General features: G+C 40.9%; 1 protein-coding gene across 1 annotated transcript in view; it reads right to left on the bottom strand.

Moving 5' to 3' along the window:
• Positions 1–23,173, bottom strand: part of phkb (phosphorylase kinase, beta) — a 195,110-nt gene that overhangs the window by 66,801 nt on the left and 105,136 nt on the right. Inside the window, 3 exon segments of the mRNA XM_052028086.1 lie at positions 14,761–14,855; positions 20,021–20,120; positions 20,122–20,181. Of these exon segments, the coding sequence (XP_051884046.1) occupies positions 14,761–14,855; positions 20,021–20,120; positions 20,122–20,181 (255 nt within the window).

Here is a 23,173-nt window from a genome sequence, read left to right as displayed (position 1 = left end):
CCTGCTCTAGCTCAGGTGTTACTTTTGTATTTAATGCTTTATTGTTGTTTGCCTTTAATTATCTTGATTTAATCCTTTAGTAGGCACTTTACTCCTCCCTGTCTCCTTAGCTCAAAATTGTTTTTCAGTTTTGTTTTCCAGTCAGAAATCTAGGCTCCATTCTTTTGCAAGTCTAATCTTTATCCTTTTACAAAAGTAAAAGTTTCTAGCCACATAGTTTCTTCAGTTATTTAAATGTGAACTCAGAAGGGAAAAAAGTCAGAGAAAGCATACACCCTTGCACCAGTGCTGGTACAGGTCATATTTGCACAAATTTAAATATGTAACATAAACTAAGCAGTATCACTTCTACTAAACTATTCATTTTACTATACATTTAATAATTTAAAAAATACGATTTAACTAGCAGCTTTCAATATTTCAAGTCTTGAACTACATACTTTAATCAAGTTGCTAGGAAAATCGATCATTTCATAACAAACAGCCAAATAAATATGCACTGTTATAACATAAACATTAAAAAAAGTTTCACAGTGACATTAACACAGGTTAATCCCGGGGCCTGACGAGATTTTCCCCAGGCTGCTTCGAGAGGCGAGGGAGGAGATTGTTGAACCGCTGGTAAGGATCTTTGAGTCCTTGTTGTCCATGGGGATGGTGCCAGAGGATTGGAGGGTGGCGAATGTTGTCCCCTCGTTCAAAAAAGGTAGTAGGGATAGTCCAGGGAATTACAGACAGGTGAGTCTCACGTCTGTGGTGGGTAAACTGTTAGAAAGGATTCTAAGGGATAGGATCTATGAACACCTAGAGAATCATGGACTGATTAAGGACAGCCAGCCTGGCTTTGTGAAGGGAAGATCTTGCCTCACAAACCTGATAGAGTTCTTTGAGGAGGTGAAGAGGAAGTGATGAGGGTAGTGCAGTGGATGTGGTCTATATGGATTTTAGTAAGGCGTTTGACAAGGTTCCTCATGGTAGGCTTCTTCAGAAGGTCAGAGGCCAAGGGATCCAGGGAAGCTTGGCTGTGTGGATTAGGAATTGGCTTGCCTGTAGAAAGCAGAGGGTTGTGGTGGAAGGAGTGCCCTCGGATTGGAGGGCAGTGACTAGTGGTGTCCCGCAGGGATCGGTTCTGGGACCTCTACTTCTTGTGATATTTATAGATGACTTAGATGAGGGGGTGGAAGGCTGGGTTAGTAAGTTTGCAGATGACACTAAGATCGGGGGTGTTGTGGATAGTGTGGAGGGCTGTCAGAGTTTACAGAGGGATATTGATAGGATGCAGAGCTGGGCTGACAAGTGGCAGATGGAGTTCAATCCGGAGAAGTGTGAGGTGGTACACTTTGGAAGGACAAACTCCAGGGCAGAGTACAAGGTAAATGGCAAGGTACTTGGCAGTGTAGAGAAGCAGAGGGATCTGGGGGTTCATATTCACAGTTCACTGAAAGTTGCCTCACAGGTGGATAGAGCAGTTAAGAAGGCCTATGGGATGTTAGCTTTCATAAGTCGTGGGATTGAGTTTAAGAGCCGCGAAGTGATGATGCAGCTTTACAAAACTCTAGTTAGACCACACTTAGAGTACTGTGTTCAGTTCTGGTTGCTGCATTATCGGAAGGATGTGGAGGCGTTGGAGAGGGTGCAGAAGAGATTTACCAGGATGCTGCCTAGATTAGAGCGTATGGAATATGAGGAAAGGCTTTATTCACTGGAAAGGAGGAGGATGAGAGGAGACATGATAGAGGTATATAAAATATTGAGAGGAATAGATAGGGTAGACAGTCAGCGCCTCCTTCCCAGGGCACCAATGCTCAAGACGAGAGGGCATGGCTTTAAGGTTATGGGTGGGAGGTTCAGGGGAGATGTCAGGGGGAGGTTTTTCACCCAGAGAGTGGTTGGTGCATGGAATGCACTGCCTGGGGTGGTGGTGGAGGCAGATACATTGGACAGGTTCAAGAGTTTGTTGGATAGGCATATGGAGGAATGTGAGGTAGAGGGATATGCGGGAGGAAAGGGTTAGACAGTGTGAGGGTGGTTTGATGGACGGCACAACATGGTGGGCCGAAGGGCCTGTTTTGTGCTGTATGGTTCAAATGAGTAGCCTGAAGCCTAAATGACTCATATAGTATGTATTCAAATGCAATGCAGTTTATTTTTAGAATGGAGATGAATTCAGCCTACAGATAAATGTCTCATTTTAAACAAAATGCACATCTTTAATTGTCAAAAGTTGCACAAGTAGGAGTAAAATTGAGATGTGGAAGAATCGGTTACAAACGTAAGGATTTGCTTCTACATTAACTACTATTCTCTTGCGTTATTAGACGATTTACACATTGAAGTAGGTAAGATTTTCTTTTAATGTTCTTCAGTAAATTTTACATGGACTGCAATTGTTCCAGGCACTGCATGTTATACAGCTGTAAATGTTGCTGTTTAAAAAAAGAGCAGTGCAAGCAGAAATATAAGTAGATATTGCCTAGGGTGCAGCATGTACAAACCTAAATATAGGTCTGCACCAGTGAAAAGGTTAAAGTTACTCAGTTGATAACTGCACAAGATCTCAAGGAGGTGCCAGAATCAGAATCTCAGTATTCTGTTCAGTAAATTTATTCAATGTGATTAGCTACTAAAATGTGCAACATTTGTAAAAATAAAATTGACATTTCAAAAGACTATATTTAGAATTTGTATGGACAGTTAGGAATACAATACTTTTCCTTCACAAAACCCAGAGCCCTAAAATTGAAATTTCTGTAATAATTTTACCTTCAATCTTTACACAAAACAAAATCACCTTTTGTATTACACCACAATATTTATCAAGCTCCAGATTTGTACTTTGGCTAATCTGATGTCCTACTGAAAGGAGTAAAGTTTCAATTAAAAAAAAATCATTTATGGAATGCGGGGATTGCTAGTAAGACCAGCATTATCTCCCATCAAAGATACAAGTCAACCACCAAAATTTTCTGTTAAAATGAGTAATATGAAGTTATTTTAAGATGGAAATACATTTCCATTGATTCTTTGAAGACATTATAGCCTAGAATATTTATCAACCAGCATGTATAAAAATGACTACACCCAGAATACAACATAATAACAATGGTTGCCAGGGCATTTCGTGTCCTTAAGGGAATTTATTCAGGCACTTCCTGTGTAAGTCAGGCATTGATGATCTATTTTTCATTTGTGGTGCACATGTAATGATGTCATTTCTCACACAACACTGTTTTAGACACTTTCATATTGTTCTACAGTGCCTCTATTATTAGCCCTCTCAACCCATCCAGATTTTTATTGTGCTCTTGCTTTGTAATAGTCACATTTTCAGCAGTTTGCTACTTGAGCTCTCAGCTGTCTGATTGTTCATTCTGAAACTTACTCCTATTGACCTGTTGCCATTTCAAAACCTGGAACTTCCTTACATGGGTACTGCTAGGGTTTTCTGACTCATAGCATCTCCTCGACATGTAGCCATGCTGACTAGGCCTCAGATGGCAGATCTCAAGGGTCCACCCTGCTCTGCATAAATGGTCTTGCTTTGCTTTAAAGCCTTTTCAACTGTTTCAAAATGTCTCTATAATTAGCAACAGAACAGTTGAAATAAATTTAAATAATTAACATTAACAATTAACATGAAGCAAATTAATTAATAAACTTTACACTATTTACTTTTCCCATCCAAAGTAGTGACCTCATTCAAATAAATGGGTCTGTACTACATTGGCAAGTGTAGGAGCCAAATACAAGGAATATCCAGCCTGTCAACTATGCACCACTTCTGTTTATTCCAGGCGGCTGTACCTGATATTGCGGCTTGCTGCTCAATTCAGCATTACAGAGGTCACTGATGTCCTATGCTCAAGGAATAATTTATTCTACTTTTCCTTAAGCAGAGAATATTATGTCAATCTTCACAGAAGAGATCTAAAGCTTGCCAGATATATGAGAGTATCAAGGGTCCAGTATGACTGAGGAACTAAAGGAATTAAATATCGTACTGAAGAAGTTGTTGAGCTTGAACACGGGTAAATCCCAGAGACCTGATACCTTTTGAAATAGATGGAGGGTAGCAATGTAATCACACCCCCACCCCACCCCGAAATCAAGAAAGGAAGGAGAGAGAAAACAGGGAACTACCTACTTGTTAGCCTAACATCAGTGGTAGGGAAAGTGCTCGAACCTGTAATGAAGGACTCCTTGAGAAGAACAATAGGATTGAGCAGAACCAACAAGTTATCTTCATCTCCGGTGGACGTCATATGCAGGAGCAACACACAAGAGTGACCAAGGAGAGTTTCTGCTCAGAGGGGCACAGTATTACTGCACAATTCATGGAATGATAATCCACAAAATGTCAGATGCATGAAGAACCTCTTTATATTGTTCGAAGTTTCAGTGGACTCATCAGTGAAGACTCCTTAAAATAATTTAGCACTATAGCATATCTGCTTTGTCCCATTACCAACCAACAAGTACTGCATCACACAATCACTTTAGAGAATCCAACAAAGAGCCTGGGAGGTAAAAGAGAGACAGCAGATGCTAGAAATCTGGAGCAACACACAAAAAGAAAATGCTGGAGGAACTCAGCAGGTCAGGCAGCATCCATGGAGGGAAAGGAACAGTCAACATTTTGGGTGGAGGCCCTTCATCAGGACTGGAAAGGAAGAGGGCAGAAGTCATAATAAAAGGGTGGGGTGGGGGAGGGGGAGGAGGAGGAGGAGGAGCACAAACTGGCAGGTGATAGGTGAATCCAGGTGAGAAGGGGGTGGATGAGGGGGGGAAGTGGAATTGATACGAGAAGCTGGGAGGTGATAGGTGGAAGAGGCAAAGGGTTGAAGAAGATGGAAACTGACAGGAGAGGATAGTGGACCACAGAATAAAGGGAAGGAGTTGGGGAGCCAGGGGGAGGAAGGTGTGGGTGATGGGTAGGTTGTGAGGGCGGGGGAAGGGGAAAGAGAAAGGGTACAAGGGTCAGAGGGATAAGGGAAAAACAAATGGGGGGGGGTGGAAAAAAGAGGGTGGAAGAGAGGGGAGTGGCTGCTGGAAGTCAGAAAAGTCGATGCTGATGCCATCAGGTTGGAGACTACCACGATGGAATATGAGGTGTTGTTCCTCGAATCTGCCTCTAGCCTAAATGTGGCAGTAGAGAAGTCCATGGACCGACATGTCAGTATGGGAATGGGAAGTAGAATTAAAATGGCTGGCCACCAGGAGATCCTGGCTGTTACGGCAGATGGAGCGAAGATGCAAAAGCCTGGGAGGTATCTACTTTGACAGACGTGTCTGCAGTAGCATTATCACTGGTAGCTGAATCATAAGATTTGTGATACAGTTGTTAGAATTAATGCTATTATTAACTACAATGGGTAAATGGTGAGTCATATATAGAGACAATTTCTAATTGAATAATTTATATGGCTACAGGGAAATAATGAGAGGGAGAATGGGACAAATGCAACTGCTCCCCTGAGAGCCAACATGGATCTGATGCACCTACTGAAACTCCTGTGTCATAATAAGTAGGTAAGTAAGCTGAATGCCTTCGTGGGATAAAATTTATTTAAGAAACTTCCTTTCCTTTGAAATTTGTTATTGAATCACTGGAACTACCCGAATCTGGCTCAGAGCTGATGAACTCCATACTAGGCTGACAAAAGAAAGCAGAACCTTGTGTTCGTCAAGGCTGCATTTAACATATCTGGATATACTCACAATGACGCGAGACACTGATATTAGAGTCTTTTGGTAAAATTAAGAGCTAGAAAGAAAGCCATTCAAGTGTTTCAACACAGGACTTGAGGACTTAGAAAGATGACTGTGTACCACTATATCCTTCAGAGCTGCATGACCAAAATTTATTTATTTTTTTTACAGGCAAGATGGAGCAAGAGCGTGGTGATTTGATGCAAGCTGCTCTTTGCAGATCTACTCATTACTTCTATTATAATCATTCTACTTCTTTTAAATCCAAACTGTAGGACCGTAAAAATTACTACACTTTATTTCTGCATCCTGTTATTGGTTTCCCTTGTACTACCTCAATGCACTGTTGTAATGAAATGATCTATGTAAATGACATGCAAAACCTTCAAACTGAAAACGGCCAGCACACATATTTTTGAGAAAGGATTCATCTCATTAAGGGTGGGAAGGATTACGAGGATCACTAAAGATAAATGCATTCTATGCAGAATCTGGACTTCCTTGAGGTTCCCTGGGCAAGGGCTCAGCAGCCAAAATCCCCTTCAGAAAGACTCTTTCCTTCAGCCCTGCTCAAAAAGAGGAGGAGAGAACACTCAGCTTTTAGCCCATTACAGTGTACATTTTGTGGCTACAGAAGACATGTACAAGAGCAGAACATGCTAAAGAGGCTAACTTTTGTATTCTTTCCAATGAATGTACTTGATGATTACTGAGCAGGGAGCAAAGAAAGATCCAGTCCTACAATACTTGGAAATAGAAGCTAGCTTAAATTTGCTTCTACCCTGGTGACTTTCATTGGAGTGCCTCTTTTAGAGCGCAATCCCATTTCATCAAAGTCCTAATAGTAATATCATCATCATCCAACAAGGGCCAACAGGCCAGTGCACATCTCTTGCTGCATAGCAGGAACTGAAGTCTGGAGTGTTATAAGAGCCAAAACCCAGTGCCTCAAAGTGTTCATATTCACCTCTGGTATAACGCAAGGTGAGTTATCAACTTAATGCCAAATATGCAGCTGAATCATAGGAAATGTCATGTCATGTCATGTTGGGTGTCTTCATGAAGAGAACAGAAGTAAGGCAGAGATGAAATTGGGAAGGGGTTGCAGTTTACCCTCTTTGCAGTATCAAGGTGGTTTTGGCAGATAACAGCCTAGCTGCTGAGGGATTGTTTGTTACACAAGACCCAAGGAAGAAGATATTTAGGAATACACATTAAAAAAGTGTACTGAGTGCAATATATTGCATCAAAGTCTTAAGAACACACAAGAACTTCTGTTAATGCCAACAAGACATTTGAAGTATAAAGGTATCACTTACTTTGATGGGAACATTTATGACAGCTATTAATCTTTTGACACCCCTTCAGTGAACAGAAACATGAATGTCTTATTTTGAAATTCACTCAGCAAATTGTTCTTGCAAAACTGCTATATCTGTCTACCCCTATAATTAACACAAATCAGTTTAAAGCAACTCCTCTTGAGTACCAGTTAATTCATCATTACCACCTTCCATGCAACAAACTGACAGCTTGTTCGCTGATTTTATCTAGCGTAAAATACAAAATGTAGACATAAATGTTGAAGTTACCTTTAATATATTGTATTGCTTTGCACACAGAAGGTTTACAAATTAATAACACATTGCAAATATTTAACTCTGCTTTTCTTGCCAATAATTGCTGATGCACTCCATTTTGAAAGCCTTGAAATATTTAAACTGTGTGCATAAACCTACAGATTGACTAAATGTACATTAAATTTGGCGCATGGGACATTTGTATAATTGGAAATAAAAAGTGTGCCTTGTCGCTGGACACTATGAGTACCTAATGTTGGGATGCATCCTTGAAAACAAATGTGAACAGCTAAGAGAAACCTAAGGATTTCTATGAGAGCGTAGAAATCCAAATTTACCGTCAATTACACTAGTAAATGACAACAATTACATGATTATCTGCCAGTATTTCCCCATAAACATCTGACCCATTAATTTCATGTGGTTTGTATATCCAGTACATGGAGTTTAGCAAGGCCTTTGACAAGGTCCCACATGGTAGGCTGGTCAGGAAGGTTGAAATACATGGAATTCAGGGTGAGTAAGCAAACTGGATACAAAATTAGCTTGGTGGTAGGAAGCTGAGGAAGGTAGTGGAGGCAGTTTTTACAAATTGGATTTCTATGATTAGTGGTGCATATATTAATGATATGAATGATAAGGTAGGTGGCATGATTAGTAAGTATGTAGATGACACCAAAATTGGTGGTATAGGGGGCAGTGAAGGAAGGTTATAAAAGGATCTAGATCAACTGGGAAACTGAGCAAGGAAATGGCAGATGGAATTTAATGCATTTAACTCAGACGTCTAACTGCAGAGTGATGCACTTAGGGAAGTTACCCCAGGCCAGGACATTCACAGTGAATGGCAGGGCCTTGGGAAGTGTTGTTGAACAGAGTACTTGGAGTAGAAGGACATAGTTCTCTGAAAATGGAAACACAGGTAGACAGGGTGGTGAGGAAGGCGTATGGCATGCTTGCCTTCATTGGCCAAGGCACTGAGTATAAGAGTTGGGACATCACACAACAGTTGCACCAAATGTTGGTTAGGCCACGCTTGGAGCATTGTGTGCAGCTCTGGTCACCAGACTGTAGGAAGGATGTGATTAAGCTAGAGAGTGTGCAGAAAAGATTCACGAGGATGTTGCCTGGATTGGAGGGCTTGAGTTATCGGGAGAGATTGGATAGGCTGGGTCTGTTTTCCCTGGAGCAAAGGAGGCCGAGAGGTGACATAATAGAGGTATATAAAATTATGAGAGGCACAGATAAGGTAGATAGCCAGTGTCTGTTTCCCATGGTAGAGGTGTCTCAAACTAGAGGGCACAGGTTTAAGGTAAGAAGCAGGAGATTTAAAGCGGATCCAAGGCTTATTTTTCTCCACCCATACAAAGAGCAGTTAATATCTGGAATGAACAGCCAGAGGATTTGGTGGAGGCAGGAACAGTAACAACATCCAAGAGGCATCTTGGTAGGTACTTGAATGAGCAAGTCACAGAGGAAGATGGAAATAATGCAAGCAAGTGGGATTAGTATAGATAGGCATGATGGTCGACATAGATGTGATGTGGTGGGCTGAAAGGCCTGTTTCTATGCTGTAGAACTCTATGACTCTCTGATATTGAGATGGATAATCGAACTGAATGGCAGAGCAGGCTTGAACTCCTACTCTTATTTTCTGAATGTTTGTGTTATTGTGTACAAATTCATTGCTGCTACTATATCTTGACCTTGCTTAAACCATCCTAGAGGAAATGAAAATGCCTATTGTTAAATATCCATTAGCCCAGAAAAACACTCTGATAATGTTATTATTATTGAAAAATATAGTTGTAAGAGTATTATTTTTTCCACAAGTCACTAACAGTATTCTATGAAACTTTATCCAATGTGCAAATATATTTCAATGCTGAGAAAAGTTTAATTAGTGCCAAACAACCTTCCTGGCACCAAATTCTTTTTAAACAAGCATGACATTTCTTTTTAATATCATTATTGCCAGAAGTTTTTAAATTGTAGAATAAAGCTTATAACTTTGTTTCATCTTTTATCTCTCTGAATTCAATCTTTCATTACACCTCTTTATTGGGCTTCTGTGCATTATTTTACAATTAATTATTCTGATCTGTACATTCCAGTTTAGACTCTGCATATCTGAGGACTCAATAACCTAATTGCTTGAAGAGTCTCTTTTCTACTTTACCTGTTCACAGACACCATTGATATCCTGCAGAAATATTTTTAGATCTATTAAGCCACTGTTTATCCACCTGAAACTTCTGAGAGTCTAGCAACTCTTCAGTAGTCAGTGTTCTTTGCAATTCCGTCATTTATGAGCATATATTCTTTATTCTTCCCTTTGTAACACAGAAGTCTCCAAGTTGTTGATGGTTACAGAAGTAAATGTCAACTTAAGGCCAAATTTTCCCCCATAAAAGTCTGTTTTCAACAAATAGTGTTTTTCCCTCTCTAACATTTTGAACAATGTGATTATTTTGCTGGTTTATTTCAATCACTTAATGTCAAGTATTATATCTTAAATCTTTTGTTTGAAACCATAATGTGGGGTCACCTGTAGTTTCCATCTCAAGACCATAAAGCTAGCCCAACTTGGGTCAGCTCAAAAAATATTATTCAGTGAAACCCACTACTTTCATATTTAGAAAAAAAAACTTCCTTTCTAGGAACTAACAGGAAGCCTTCCTATATCACCAAGAAGTTGCAACTCGTTTCCAGGAACACAAGTTACTGAATAATGCAAAAGAAATCAGACAGTGCCATTGGAAGAAAACAGTGATGGAGGTTTACTGGTATGCATTCACTTTCCCAATTTCAGTAGAGAACTACTGGTTAAAGTTTTATATTAACAAGTAGTAAGAGCAATGTCTGATATTCTACGTACATTACTTCCACAAATATTTTCTTTTATTCACATCCTGCTACCTTACCCATCCCTTAATAAACTTTCAGTTATTCCAGTTTAAATAGAATTCCCCACCATGCTCATCATCAACCACTGTTTTATATTCATTTCTGTTACTTACATTTCCTTTCTGGTCATGATTAGTTCAATCAGTATATTAACACTTTCAAATACCTTGTATATACGGTACTCAAGATCAACATTATTCACCCTTCCAAACACTCTATGTGACAGTATTTAACAAACAAAATGCAGTTTCTACCTTCCATCTTCCCATATCCTGTTATATTTAACTTGTTTCAAGATCTTAATGATTTTTGTTGACAGATAAAAATTTGAAATTTAGCAAAAACCCTTCTTTCCTAATATTACATAAAACTTTCACTCATGACACTGCATTTGTTTACTGGTTAATTTAAGAACTTATTCAGTCCATTACAACTCAAAGGTACTCATGGCCAATAAATATTCAGTGAGAACATATACTTGACCATTCGCTAACTGGGCATGCTCCACAAGACATTTATTATAGAACTGAAAATGTGCTTTTGTTTCCCTGAAACACATTTTACCACGCAGAGCTGCATAAGCTATCAACAGTTATAATGTGAGAAGCTATTTTATAAAATCACAGATAAAAAACACAAAAAGTCTTAAATAACATTAATACTGTTTTTCAAAATCCTACCAAGGACATTCCCTATCTCCCAACCATCCTTCCCCACCCTCGTCAACTTGAAACAAACTTGTTTTCTCACTCTACCAGTTCTTCAATCTGAAACATGAACTTTTTTTTTTCCTCGACAGATGCTGTCTGACCTACTGTGTTTCTGTCAATTTGTGTTTTTCTATTAATGCTGCCTTTACTTGGTTTCAATATTAATATCACAAAGTAACAGCTCAGCCTTCCACAACACAGATGCCAGATTGGAGTACTATGAAGTAAACAGTCTAGATCAAAACTGCTTGCTTGATCGGCACCCCATTCACCACCCTAAATATTCCTCCACCACCAGCACACAGTAGCTGCAGCGTGCATCATTTACCTAACGCAATGCTTTTTACTCACTCAGGCTAATCTGACACTCGCCTTCCAAAACCACAATCTCTACTACCAAGGACAAGGGCAGCAGGCACATGGCAACACCACCGCTTGCAGAATCACCTACAACATGCTGACTCTGAAGTATACCTCCAAGTCTTTCATCTCTGCCCAGTCTAAATTCTGAAACCAATCTATTAGAACCGTGGAATATTTTCACCAGGACTGCAGCAGTTCAACAGAGTGGCTCACTGTTACCTTCTCAAGGACAATTAAGGATGGGCAGTAAATGCTGGCCTTGCTAGTGTCACCCATATTCCAGAAAAATTACAACCATCACCCAACATGTCCGAGACAGGTGCAACAGCATTAGCCAACATCAGCACCATGGCTGGACAATTCAAGGTAGCTGACTGTTGATATTGCATCAAGCAAAAGGCTATTTGACACAAGCAGAAAATATGCAGTTAGAAGGGGATGCATCAAAGAGGTTCAGATGGGAAGGTCAGTGGCAACACTGGAGCAGCATCTGGCAGTAGTGGACTTGGAGGAAGCAGGTCCTGGTTTGGGAACAATTGGTTGGCTGTGATTGTTATAAGGCCATAGCCCAGTCAGCAATCAGTTCCAGGAGTGGACCTGGATGACTGCGAACAATGAAAAGAGCCAATGGAAAGCCAAGAAGGAAACAGAATGGGTGGAGAAGGACTGGGGAGAGAATGGGAGAGGGTTCTGAAATGGAGGGTGTGAGACTGAGGAACAAAGGTGAACAGGTGGAGGCGATGCAGTTGGGGGGGGGGGAATGAGAGATTATGGGCAAAAGTTCAAGTGTTGTGCACATCTCTGTGTTCATGAGAAACAAGTACATGTGCAGGTGGATATAGTATGTGGACCTTTGTGCCTATTATGCATTTTGTGCCTATTGTGCTCATACAGCAGACTAGTTCTCCAATCACCTTTTACTTTCTCGCAGTTGCTTCAACCTAGTTCAGCTAGAACATGTGATGGTATCTCACATTAAACAAATTCATGTGCATGCATCTTTCATTCTTCAAAATGAATTCCTAGACCTGGAACATCAGATCTCTCATAGATAACCTCAACAGTGACAGACCTGAACACTGCACCATTATCAAAGCCAAGGAACTGGAGACACTGAAACAGATTGACCCACCCTGAGTGAGACACAACAAGTAGAAGGCAAACCCAAAAAAAATGCAGAGGTGGATGTACCACCTTCTGGAAGCATCAACCAGAACAGAAACCCTCTCTTCACAGGTTTTACTATTGACAATAATTTCTCTGGCAGCTCGGTGACTCTCCCTGTGGAATTAACAAACAAAATTGTCACTCTTCAGTTCCCTCCAAGGTGGATTCAACACTGTGTTCATCAGTGCATATCCAGCTCTGCAGGCAATGGATGAGGCCATTGAGGAATTCAACTCTAACCTCAAACAATCACTGGCCCTACTTCCAATGAGAGACAAGCCAATCCACCTTGGTAATGCCAATGCCAAAGTCAGAAAGGACATGCTGTCCTGGATCTTCCAATAGCTGATAAACAACCCAGGCCTCTGGAGCAGACACCATCCTGCTGAAGTACTAAAACAAAATACTAACCAAAGAAATACTTTATAGGCTGTGCTAATTGATGTAACATAGAAATACACAATATCTGAGGAGGACCCAAGAAGGCTTCTTCAAGCATGAATCCACTATTTTTAAGAAGAAAAAATAAAGCATATATGTCTTGAAAATAATTAACAGAGCAAAGTAAAATGTTAGAAACTGACATCTTATGCTTTACAAATAGTACTTTCAGGGTCAAAGGGCTTCTCACTAACATATGCCATAGATAAAGTCATGTGTGCACTTCCCATCCTGATAAATTAGAAAAGGAATGAAAGGAAGTAAATATTTACAAAAATGGTAATTTTAAAGTGCAAAATATGTACACACAATCTTATTTTTTCTTATTCATACTTACTCCACAGTTCCTATTTGCAAGCTGATGCCTAAACTTTTTTTCATTCTACATTGCATTATATCGAAGAGGCTTTGGTTAAACTGATGCATGTTAGCTGTATTATTCATTACCTTCATAGTTCATTCTTTTGCTAAATGGGCTAACACTGGTAGAATACATGGGTCTTGAGGAACCATACTCATAAAACAGGTAAAATAAATCACAAGAGGTTCTCTAATAAAATGCAGTTTCTTTTTATCTTGTGCAAAAGGGATTGATGCTTTCAATGACGCTGACTTACTAAACAGCATTCTTTATGTTGCTTTCTAACATAATGCTCATGCTCAGGTTATCCCACTTGCTTGAGAACAGGAGGGGATTATGTAATGATAGTTGGACAGAGCAGGTGGTAGTCAGAGAGCCCAATTATGATAGATATGTCATAGCAGGTAAATGATTTGCTGGGTACCTAGTTTGGGCTTTGTGATGTATTCCTGCTCCTTTTAAACCACAAGTGGTGGCATAAGAACACTAACTTTGAATCCAGCCCTTCTACCCTCCTTTCAGTTGACATGTCTCCCAAGGCCTGTAAATCCCAGGCACCAGAAGGTAAAAATCAGAAAGATGGCTACAATGAAAATGAGAAACCTCATTAAAATATGCAAGTGACCATCCTGCTTCGCACGAGCGGAATGGTTTCCTGTTCCTCATCCAGCTTACATTCATGTGTCAGCAGGTTTGATGTGGGTTGGGTTTGCTGAATATTTTGGAATGTTAGTTTCTGACCCAATAATAACCTACTGCCTTTTGTGATTCAGTCTACCTCATTTCACCTTACTGCAGCCACGTTTACATCTTGACCAGATATTTAATTTTTAAATGACCCAAATGGGTTAACTTCTAATAGGATGATCAACTTGACAGAAGCACTAGACTTGTCTCTAAGACATCAATGATCGTGCAAGCTAGTTTTGATATGATTTCCAAAATGTTAAATAAGAATTTGAGAGCTACAATATCCTTTTGAAGCATTATTAGTACTGTGAGAAATTTGATAAAGTACTATATTTTCTGCCCAGATTAATCTGTACAAACAGTATGCAAAACAACTTTTTTCACTGTACCTCAGTACAAGTGACAATAATAAACCAATACCAAAGATTACAAGACAATTTTGAAGATCACAGAATTGAGGAACGTATATTAACTGCATTCTTTCTGGTTGTTTTACAAGCATGTCCTTTTCCTCATAATATTTCCCTCCAAAATATTAGTGCAGCCCTGAAAGGGTTTGTGTGCTAAAAGAATAACAAAGTGGGCTATCATCAATTCATATTAAGGCTTCCCTGTGCATCCTTTTTCATTCACTTGTTTTGCAATTTTCCTTTCTAGACTGTTATTATTTTTTCCTTATTTTCTTATTTCTGCATTTGGTTTTGCTTGCTTTTGTTTTTACTTCTTACAAGTTTCATTTTCTTACAAGTTTCATTTTCTTACCCTTTCTTAGACCTTTCATCAATTTATTTAAAACAAAATTGAATACTGATGTCATTATCTTTAAACTAACCTGGTTGGAATATCTCATGCTTATATTCCTTTGTTCCTTTGGAGGAATGTAACGCCTACAAGGATCCAGGTCCTGCGGGCTGATCAGTTCATCCACTATCATAAGAAAATAGTTTAATTTTAACTAAAATTTGACAAGAATATATTACTATGCTAATCCATAAAATTATCATCTATCAACTTTGTAACATACACAGCCTTTATCACTGGACACAATTTGTGGATGTTCAGAAATATAGACTAGGTTGCAAGTGAGAGTGACTAATTAGAGGCTAGACAACTAGAATGAACAAACTATTTAGAACCATAGAACAATACGGCACAATACAGGCCCTTCGGCCTACCATATGGTGCCGCCCTTCAAACCACACCTAAGACTATCTAACCCCTTCCTCCCACATATCCCTCCAACTTAAATTCCTCCATATACTTATCTAACAATCTCTTGAACTTGTCTAATGTATCAGCATCCACCACCACCCCAGGCAGTGCATTCCATGCACCAACCACTCTCTGGGTGAAAAACCTTCCTCTGACACCTCCTTAAAGCCATGTCCTCTTGTTTTAAGCATTGGCACCTTGGGAAAGAGGCTCTGGCTGTCCACTCTAGCTATTCCTCTCAATATCTTGTATACCTCTATCATGTCTCCCCTCATCCTCCTTCTCTCCAATGAGAACAGCCCTAGCTCCTTTAGTCTCTCCTCATAATCCATACTCTCTACTCCAGGCAGCATCCTGGTAAATTTCCTCTGCACCCTTTCCAACGCCTCCACACTCTTCCTATAATGAGGAGACCAAAACTGGACACAGTACTCTAAGTGTGGCCTAACCAGAGTCTTCTAAAGCTGCATCATCACTTCGCGGCTCTTAAACGCAATCCCCTGACTTATGAAAGCTAACATTCCATAAGCTTTCTTAACTACCCTATCCACCTGCGAGGCAACTTTCAGTGGATATGAACCCCCAGATCCCTCTGCTCCTCTACACTGCCCAGAATCCTGCATTTACCTTGTAGTCCACCTTGGAGTTTGTCCTTCCAAAGTATACCACCTCACACTTCTCTGGATTGAACTCCATCTGCCACTTGTCAGCCCAGCTCTGCATCCTATCAATATCCCTCTGCAAGCTTCAACGGCCCTCCACACTATCCACAACACCACTGATCTTTGTGTCATCTGCAAACTTGCTAACCCAGCCTTCCCCCGCCTCATCTAAGTCGTTAATCAATATCACAAAAAGTAGAGGTCCCAGAACCAATCCCTGCGGGACACCACTAGTCACTGCCCTCCAATCCAAATGCACTCCCTCCACCACAACCCTCTGCTTTCTACAGGCAAGCCAATTTTGAATCCATACGGCCAAGCTTCCCCAGATTCCTTGGCCTCTGATCTTCTGAAGAAGCCTACCATGCGGAACCTTGTCAAACGCCTTACTAAAATCCATGTAGACCACATCCACTGCACTACCCTCATCAATTTTCCTGGTCACCTCCTCAAAGAACCCTATCAGGCTTGTGAGGCAAGATCTTCCCTTCATAAAGCCATGCTGGCTGTCCCTAATCAGCCCATGTTTCTCCAAATGCTCTCATAGATCCTATCTCTTAGAACCCTTTCCAACAGCTTACCCACCACAGACGTAAAGCTCGCTGGTCTATAATTCCCTGGACTATCCCTACTACCTTTTTTGAATAAGGGGACAACATTCACCACCCTCCAATCCTCCAGTACCATCCCCGTTGACAACAAGGACTCAAAGATCCTAACCAACGGTTCAGCAATCTCCTCCCTCGCCTCACGAAGCAGCCTGGGGAATATTCCGTCAGGCCCCGGGGACTATCTACATACTCTAGAACATTACCCTCACCTACACTGTTCTCAGCATCGTCAAGACTCCTCTCCTTGGTGAATGCTGAAGTATTCATCGAGAACCTCACCCACTTCCACAGCTTCCAATCACATCCTCCCACCTTTGTCTTTAATCGGACCTACCTTTACCCTAGCCATCCTTCTGCTCTTTACGTACGAGAAAAAAGCCTTGGGATTCTCCTTAACCCTACTCACCAAAGCCTTTTCATGTCCCCTTCTCGCTCTCTTCAGCCCTTTCTTAAGCTCCTTCCTTGCTACTCTATATTCCTCACGAGTCCTGTCCGATCCTTGCTGCTTACACCTTATGTGTGCTGCCCTCTTCTTCCTAACTAGTTGTTCCACCTCTCTCGTCACCCATGGTTCCTTCACCCTACCATTTCTTCTCTGCCTCACCGGGACAAATTTATACCTAACATCCTGCAAAAGATCCCTGAACATCGACCACATCTCCATAGTACATTTCCCTTCAAAAATGTCACCCCAATTTACACTCCCAAGTTCTCTCCTTATAGCCTCATAATTCGCCTTCCCCCAATTAAATATCTTCCCGTCCTCTTTGCTCCTATCCCTGTCCATGATGATTCTAAAGGTTATGGAGCAATGGTCACTGTCCCCCAAATGCTCACCCACCGAGAGATCTGTCACCTGACTTGGTTTATTACCTAAAACTAGATCTAACATGGCATTCCCTCTAGTCGGCCTGTCAACATAGTGCATCAGGAATCCGTCCTGGACACACTTAACAAACTGCACCCCGTTTAAACCTTTGATACTAAGTAGGTGCCCAATCAATATTTGGATAGTTGAAGTCTCCCATTATAATAACCCTGTTATTTTCGCATCTCTCCAAAAACTGTCTCCCAATCTGCTCCTCAGTATCCCTATGCTACCGGGGGGCCTATAGAATACTCCCAGGAGGGTAACTGCCCCTTTCTTATTCCTAACTTCCGCCCATATTGACTCTACAGAGGATCCTTCTACATTATCTACCTTTTCTGCAGCTGTAACTGTGTCCCTGACCAGTATCGCCACCCCTCCTCCTCTTCTCCCCCCCTCCCTATCCCTTTTAAAACACTGGAAACCAGGAATATGCAATATCCATTCCTGCCCCGATGTCAGCCATGTCTCTGTAATAGCCACAATATCACAGTCTAATGTACTTATCCAAGCTCTCAGTTCATCTCCCTTATCCCTGATGCTTCTCGCATTCAAGTAAATGCACTTTAGCCCATCCACCTTACTACTTTTATGGCCTGTATTCTGCTTCTCCTTCCTCAAAGCCTCTCTACCTGTGAGATCTGATTTTTCCCCATCCCCTTCTTCCTCTGACCTACTCCTCCGGTTCCCTTCCCCCTCGCAATCTAGTTTAAACCCTCCTGAACCACCCTAGCAAACCTGGCCGCAAGGATATTGGCCCCCCCCCTCAAGTTCGGGTGTAATCTGTCCTCTCTGTACAGGTCCCACCTTCCCCAGAAGAGATCCCAATGATCCAAAACCCTCTCTCCTGTGCCAACTTCTCAGCCACACATTCATCTGCCATCTCCTCCTATTCCTACCTTCACTATCACATGGCACTGGCAGCAATCCCGAGATCGCTACCCTCGAGGTCCTGTCCTTCAGCCTTCTGCCTAGCTCGCTAAACTCATTTTTCAGGACCTCATCCCTCTTTCCACCTATGTCATTGGTACCAACATGAACCAGGACTTCTGGCTGTTCGCCCTCCCGCTCTAGAATCCTGTGGACCCGATCAGTGACATCCTGGACCCTGGCACCTGGGAGGCAACAAACCATCCGGGATTCATGCTCACTGCCACAGAACCTCCTATCTGTTTCCCTGACTATCGAGTCCCCTATCACTACCGCCTTCCTCTTCTCCTCCCTTCCCTTCTGAACAGCAGGACCGGTCCCAGTGCCAGAGACCTGGCTACTGCTGCTAGGCCCCGGCAGGTCATCTCCCTCAACAGTCTCCAAAGCGGAAAACGTGTTACTGAGGGGATATCACAGCCAAGGTTAGCAGTATCTGAGAATTCATGAGTTGCTTGGCAACAATATCACACAACAAATTATATGCTTTGCATTTCTAAAAAAATTTCACCTTTTCCTGCAACTTCAGAGCTCATAAAATGGGCTGTAAATAATGGTTTGAATCAAGATCATAAATGGCCTGTTCTGTGATTGTAGCACATTAAGCCTCCTTATCCTTTGGAGTGTTTTGCAGCCTTTGATCAAATCTATCACATCATGTCCCCACACCACCCAATTTTCCAATTACTTTCAACATTATTCACCAATAGTATCTAATTCACCCATAAACCACCACTTACTATCCCCTCATCCCAATCATGTTGACTCTCAACTGGCTCCTCTAATCAGAGGCAATTAGGGATGGACAGTACATGATGACATTGCCAGCAATGCGCACAATCTGTAAAAAAAAACAAAATATACTCAATAGTCCTCAACAATCCATCCAGGGTTTGGTCCCCCCTTTCCTATTCTGCACTTACGTCTTTCCCTTTGCCATCATCACCTAGAATCATCAAATTCTCATTCTCTACCATCTTTCGCAACCATTCACTGTTTCTGCTCTTGGACTAATTGTTCATTTCTAGGACAGCTAATAAATTCTTCCCTGAGAAAGAATTTGTCTACATCTTTAGGTCTCAGTGACTCTATTCCACTTCCCAATGATTGACTTGGACTGAGCCACAATTTTTGCAATCTCAGCATTATGCTTGGCACTATTCTCAATGCTGCTGCATTCCAGAAGAAAAGACCACATACTTCTTTTGAGCAACATTGTATGATCCAGCCTCAGTTAACCTCCTGTGAAACCATGTCTTTATTACTTCCATATTTGGTTACTCTGCTCCTTCTTAACTTCTAATGCTCCACTCTCCAACCTCTGCTCATTTCATCCTGCTCTGTGCCAAGTCTCGTCCATCCATTATTCGTGACCTTACCAACTACATGATCTAACAGTACCTCACATTTGAAATTGGCATCCTGGTTGCATCAATATCTTACCCAAGTCTATCATAGAAACTTCTTTATGTTTTACAACACTTCTAACCATGTCCTCCTTTATCAGATTCTATCCTCTTGAGTAACTCCTCGACTTTTGCACCATCAATTACAGCTGTGGCTCTAAGATATCCAGGTCAAATGGCTGTGAAATTTCCTCCACATGCTGTCCTCTCTACTTCCTATAAACATTCCCCTTAAAAATACACCTACTAGGCCACACTTTTATTACACTTCCTAACTCTCTGCCACTGCTTTGGCTTATTGATAGACACACACATCATTTTGTGAACACTGGAATGTTTTTGTACAGTAAAACTTGTTACCGTGCCAAATTCAGGTTGCTAGCTGCAAACTTAATGAGTTACTTACCAAGCAACTTTGCAATTATGTACAATGCCTGTCCCCACAAGAAGAGACTTCCGTCACGTCCAGAGCTGTTAGGAAAACGCTTTTGGCTGCCAGGTGATTCCCTTTTCTAATTCAATAAAGTCAGCCGGCACATAATAGTACTTCGGTACAGAGAGCAAAGCCTATACAAGAACATATATTAAAGATCAGCATCACAAAATATTAGCATTATGAATAAAGTGAAAAAAATTATATTCAGAATGGAAATAGTTAAGTTAGCTTTCAAGAAACCTGTCATGTGTGAGGGTGATGGTAAGATGTAACTTGATTTCTAGATTTCTTTTGTCATTCTTCCTGCAATTATCTCTGCTAACTAGATTGATAAAATTACAGTTTTAAAATAAAGTGACACTGAACACTATCATAATTTAGAATTTCAAACATTGTTTTCTCCTTAAAATGTTCTATTGGGTTCAATCCCCATACCCAATTTCCCTCAACACCCAGCACTGCTGCCTGTCAAAGGAGTCAAAGTCTTACAATACTTCTTAAAGTCTTTGATACTGAGAAACATTTAAATTGGTTCATAGATCCTTTGCTAGGTCTAATCTGGAGCAGAATTCAAGAGATACTCCAGGGTAAATGTCTGGGAATCTCAGCAAGTTTCTGCTCTGCCACTAGACTCAATGGGGAATCCAGTGATAGAATCCTGCTGGGAAATCACTGAATGAGCTTGGCTAATTAAGTTTGGAAATACCAGTAAAACCTGAGCTACATGTTTATGTTTGTCAGGAAATCAACATTCAACAGCAATCTGTAGGAAAGAGAGCGTACTAATCATAGTTTGCCAACTTGTATGGTAAATAATCAAGCAATACTCATACTGAAAGTCTCCATGAGGTTCTTTGAAAACACAGATAGAACAGATCCATGGCTGTGCTACAAAGCTGCAATGCAACTACAACCAATGAAATCATCATTCAAACCAAAGAATCCTGAGCTATTTGTGAATATTTTTGGATACCCAAGCCTGAATTTATAGCTTGCAATTTATTCAGAGTATTGTTTAATTCATTTCAGTTTTTCTTAATTTAAAAGCAAAACACATTATGTATTGGTATATTATTATCACTTGTACCGAGGTACAGTGAAAAAACTTGTCTTACAAACAGATCTTACAGGTCAATTCATTACACAGTGCAGTTACATCAAGTTAGTACAGAGTGCATTGATGTAGTACAGGTAAAAAAAAATAACAGTAGAGTAAAGTGTCACAGCTACAGAGGAAGTCCAGTGCAATAAGGTGCAAGGTCACAACAAGTTAGATCGTGAGGTCATAGTCCATCTCATTGTATAAGGGAACTGTTCAATAGTCTTATCACAGTGGGGTAAAAGCTGTCCTTAAGTCTGGTGGTACGTGCCCTCAGGCACCTGTATCTTCTACCCGATGGAAGAGTAGAGAAGAGAGAATGTCCCGGGTGGGAGGGGTCTTTGATTATGCTGGCTGCTTCACCAAGACAACGAGAGGTAAAGACAGAGTCCAAGGAGGGGAGACTGGTGTCCGTGATGCGCTGGGCTGTGTCCACAACTCTCTGCAGCTTCTTGTGGTCTTGGGCAGAGCAGTTGCCATACCAAGCCGTGATACATCCCGATAGGATGCTTTCTATGGTGCATCGGTAAAAGTTGGTGAGAGTCAAAGGGGACAAACCAAATTTCTTTAGCCTCCTGAGGAAGTAGAGGCGCTGGTGAGCTTTCTTGGCCATGGCATCCATGTGGTTTGTCCAGGACAGGTTGTTGGTGATGTTCACTCCCAGGAACTTGAAGCTGTCAACCCTCTCGACCTCAGCACCACTGATGTAGACAGGTGTATGTACACCGCCCCTTTTCCTGAAGTCAATGACCAGCTCTTTCGTTTTGTTGACATTGAGGGAAAGGCTGTTGTCATGACACCATTACACTAAGCTCTCTATCTCCTTCCTGTACTCCGATTCATCACTGTTTGAGATACGGCCTACAACAGTAGTATCATCTGCAAACTTGTAGATGGAGTTAGAGCAGAATCTGGCCACACAGTCATGAGTGTATAGGGAGTAGAGTAGAGGGCTGAGGACACAGCCTTGAGGTGCACCAGTGTTGAGAATAATCATGCTGGAGGAATTGCTGCCTATCCTCACTGATTGCGGTCTGTTTGTTAGAAAGTCAAGGATCCAGTTACAGAGGGAGGTGTTGAGTCCTAGGTCTCGGAGTTTGGTGACAAGCTTGCTTGGTATTATTGTATTGAAGGCAGAGCTGTAGTCAATAAACAATAGTCTAACGTAAGTGTCCTTACTGTCCAGATGCTCCAGAGCTGAGTGAAGGGCCAGGGAGATGGCATCCGCTGTAGACCTGTTTCGGTGATAGGCGAATTGCAATGGGTCCAGGTTGTCTGGTCTGGTAGGTTGGAGTTTTAGGAAGACTAAGGTTGTAGGCTAGTGACATAGGCTCTAGATTCTTAGTTAAAAGACCTACCTATCTGGACTTGTCCTGAAGTAGTTTCTTCTAAACATTTCCTTTCTACCATACATTACCAACATTAAAAGATATCAATTGTTTACAGTTAAATGGATTAAAATAGGCATAATCTTATTGTTTCAAACACCAACATAGTGATTAATTGCAAACTGTTATATAAAGAATACAGTTTTACAAGAATCTATAATATTAATTATTATGCAAATTATATTAGCAGCATGCATGACTAATCTCTGCTTTAAAATACATGACGACTTTATCACCTCCAAATTGGTACAAAACTCATCTACGAGTTTTTTTTTTAAAACAAGCATCTTTGTTATAAACATTTATAAATCTGTCCAAAAGAATTCTCCGTGTTTTTTGTAAACTACAATGGAACAAATGTTCTTCCAAAATACAGTTTAAAAGCCTTTTTTTTACATAAAGCAGGTGACAACCTCATCAATCATCAGCAGAGAAAACAAGTTGCCTTTTCCATGGATTCTAGGAAATCTACAAAGTATATTCACAGCTATCAAGTGCAATCCCTCTAGAAATGCATTTCACATTTTTATTTCACTTCGAGACTGATTTTACTATGATGCCTTCTAGAAGACAGAATATTATACTGTTCCCTGCTGACAGTTTGACATGCAAAAGCCGTATAGACAGCCTTGTTTA

The sequence above is a fragment of the Pristis pectinata genome, chromosome 13 (genome assembly GCF_009764475.1).
Source record: "Pristis pectinata isolate sPriPec2 chromosome 13, sPriPec2.1.pri, whole genome shotgun sequence".
NCBI classification, from domain to species: Eukaryota; Metazoa; Chordata; class Chondrichthyes; order Rhinopristiformes; family Pristidae; genus Pristis; species Pristis pectinata.
This window is presented reverse-complemented; position numbering and strand designations above follow the sequence as displayed.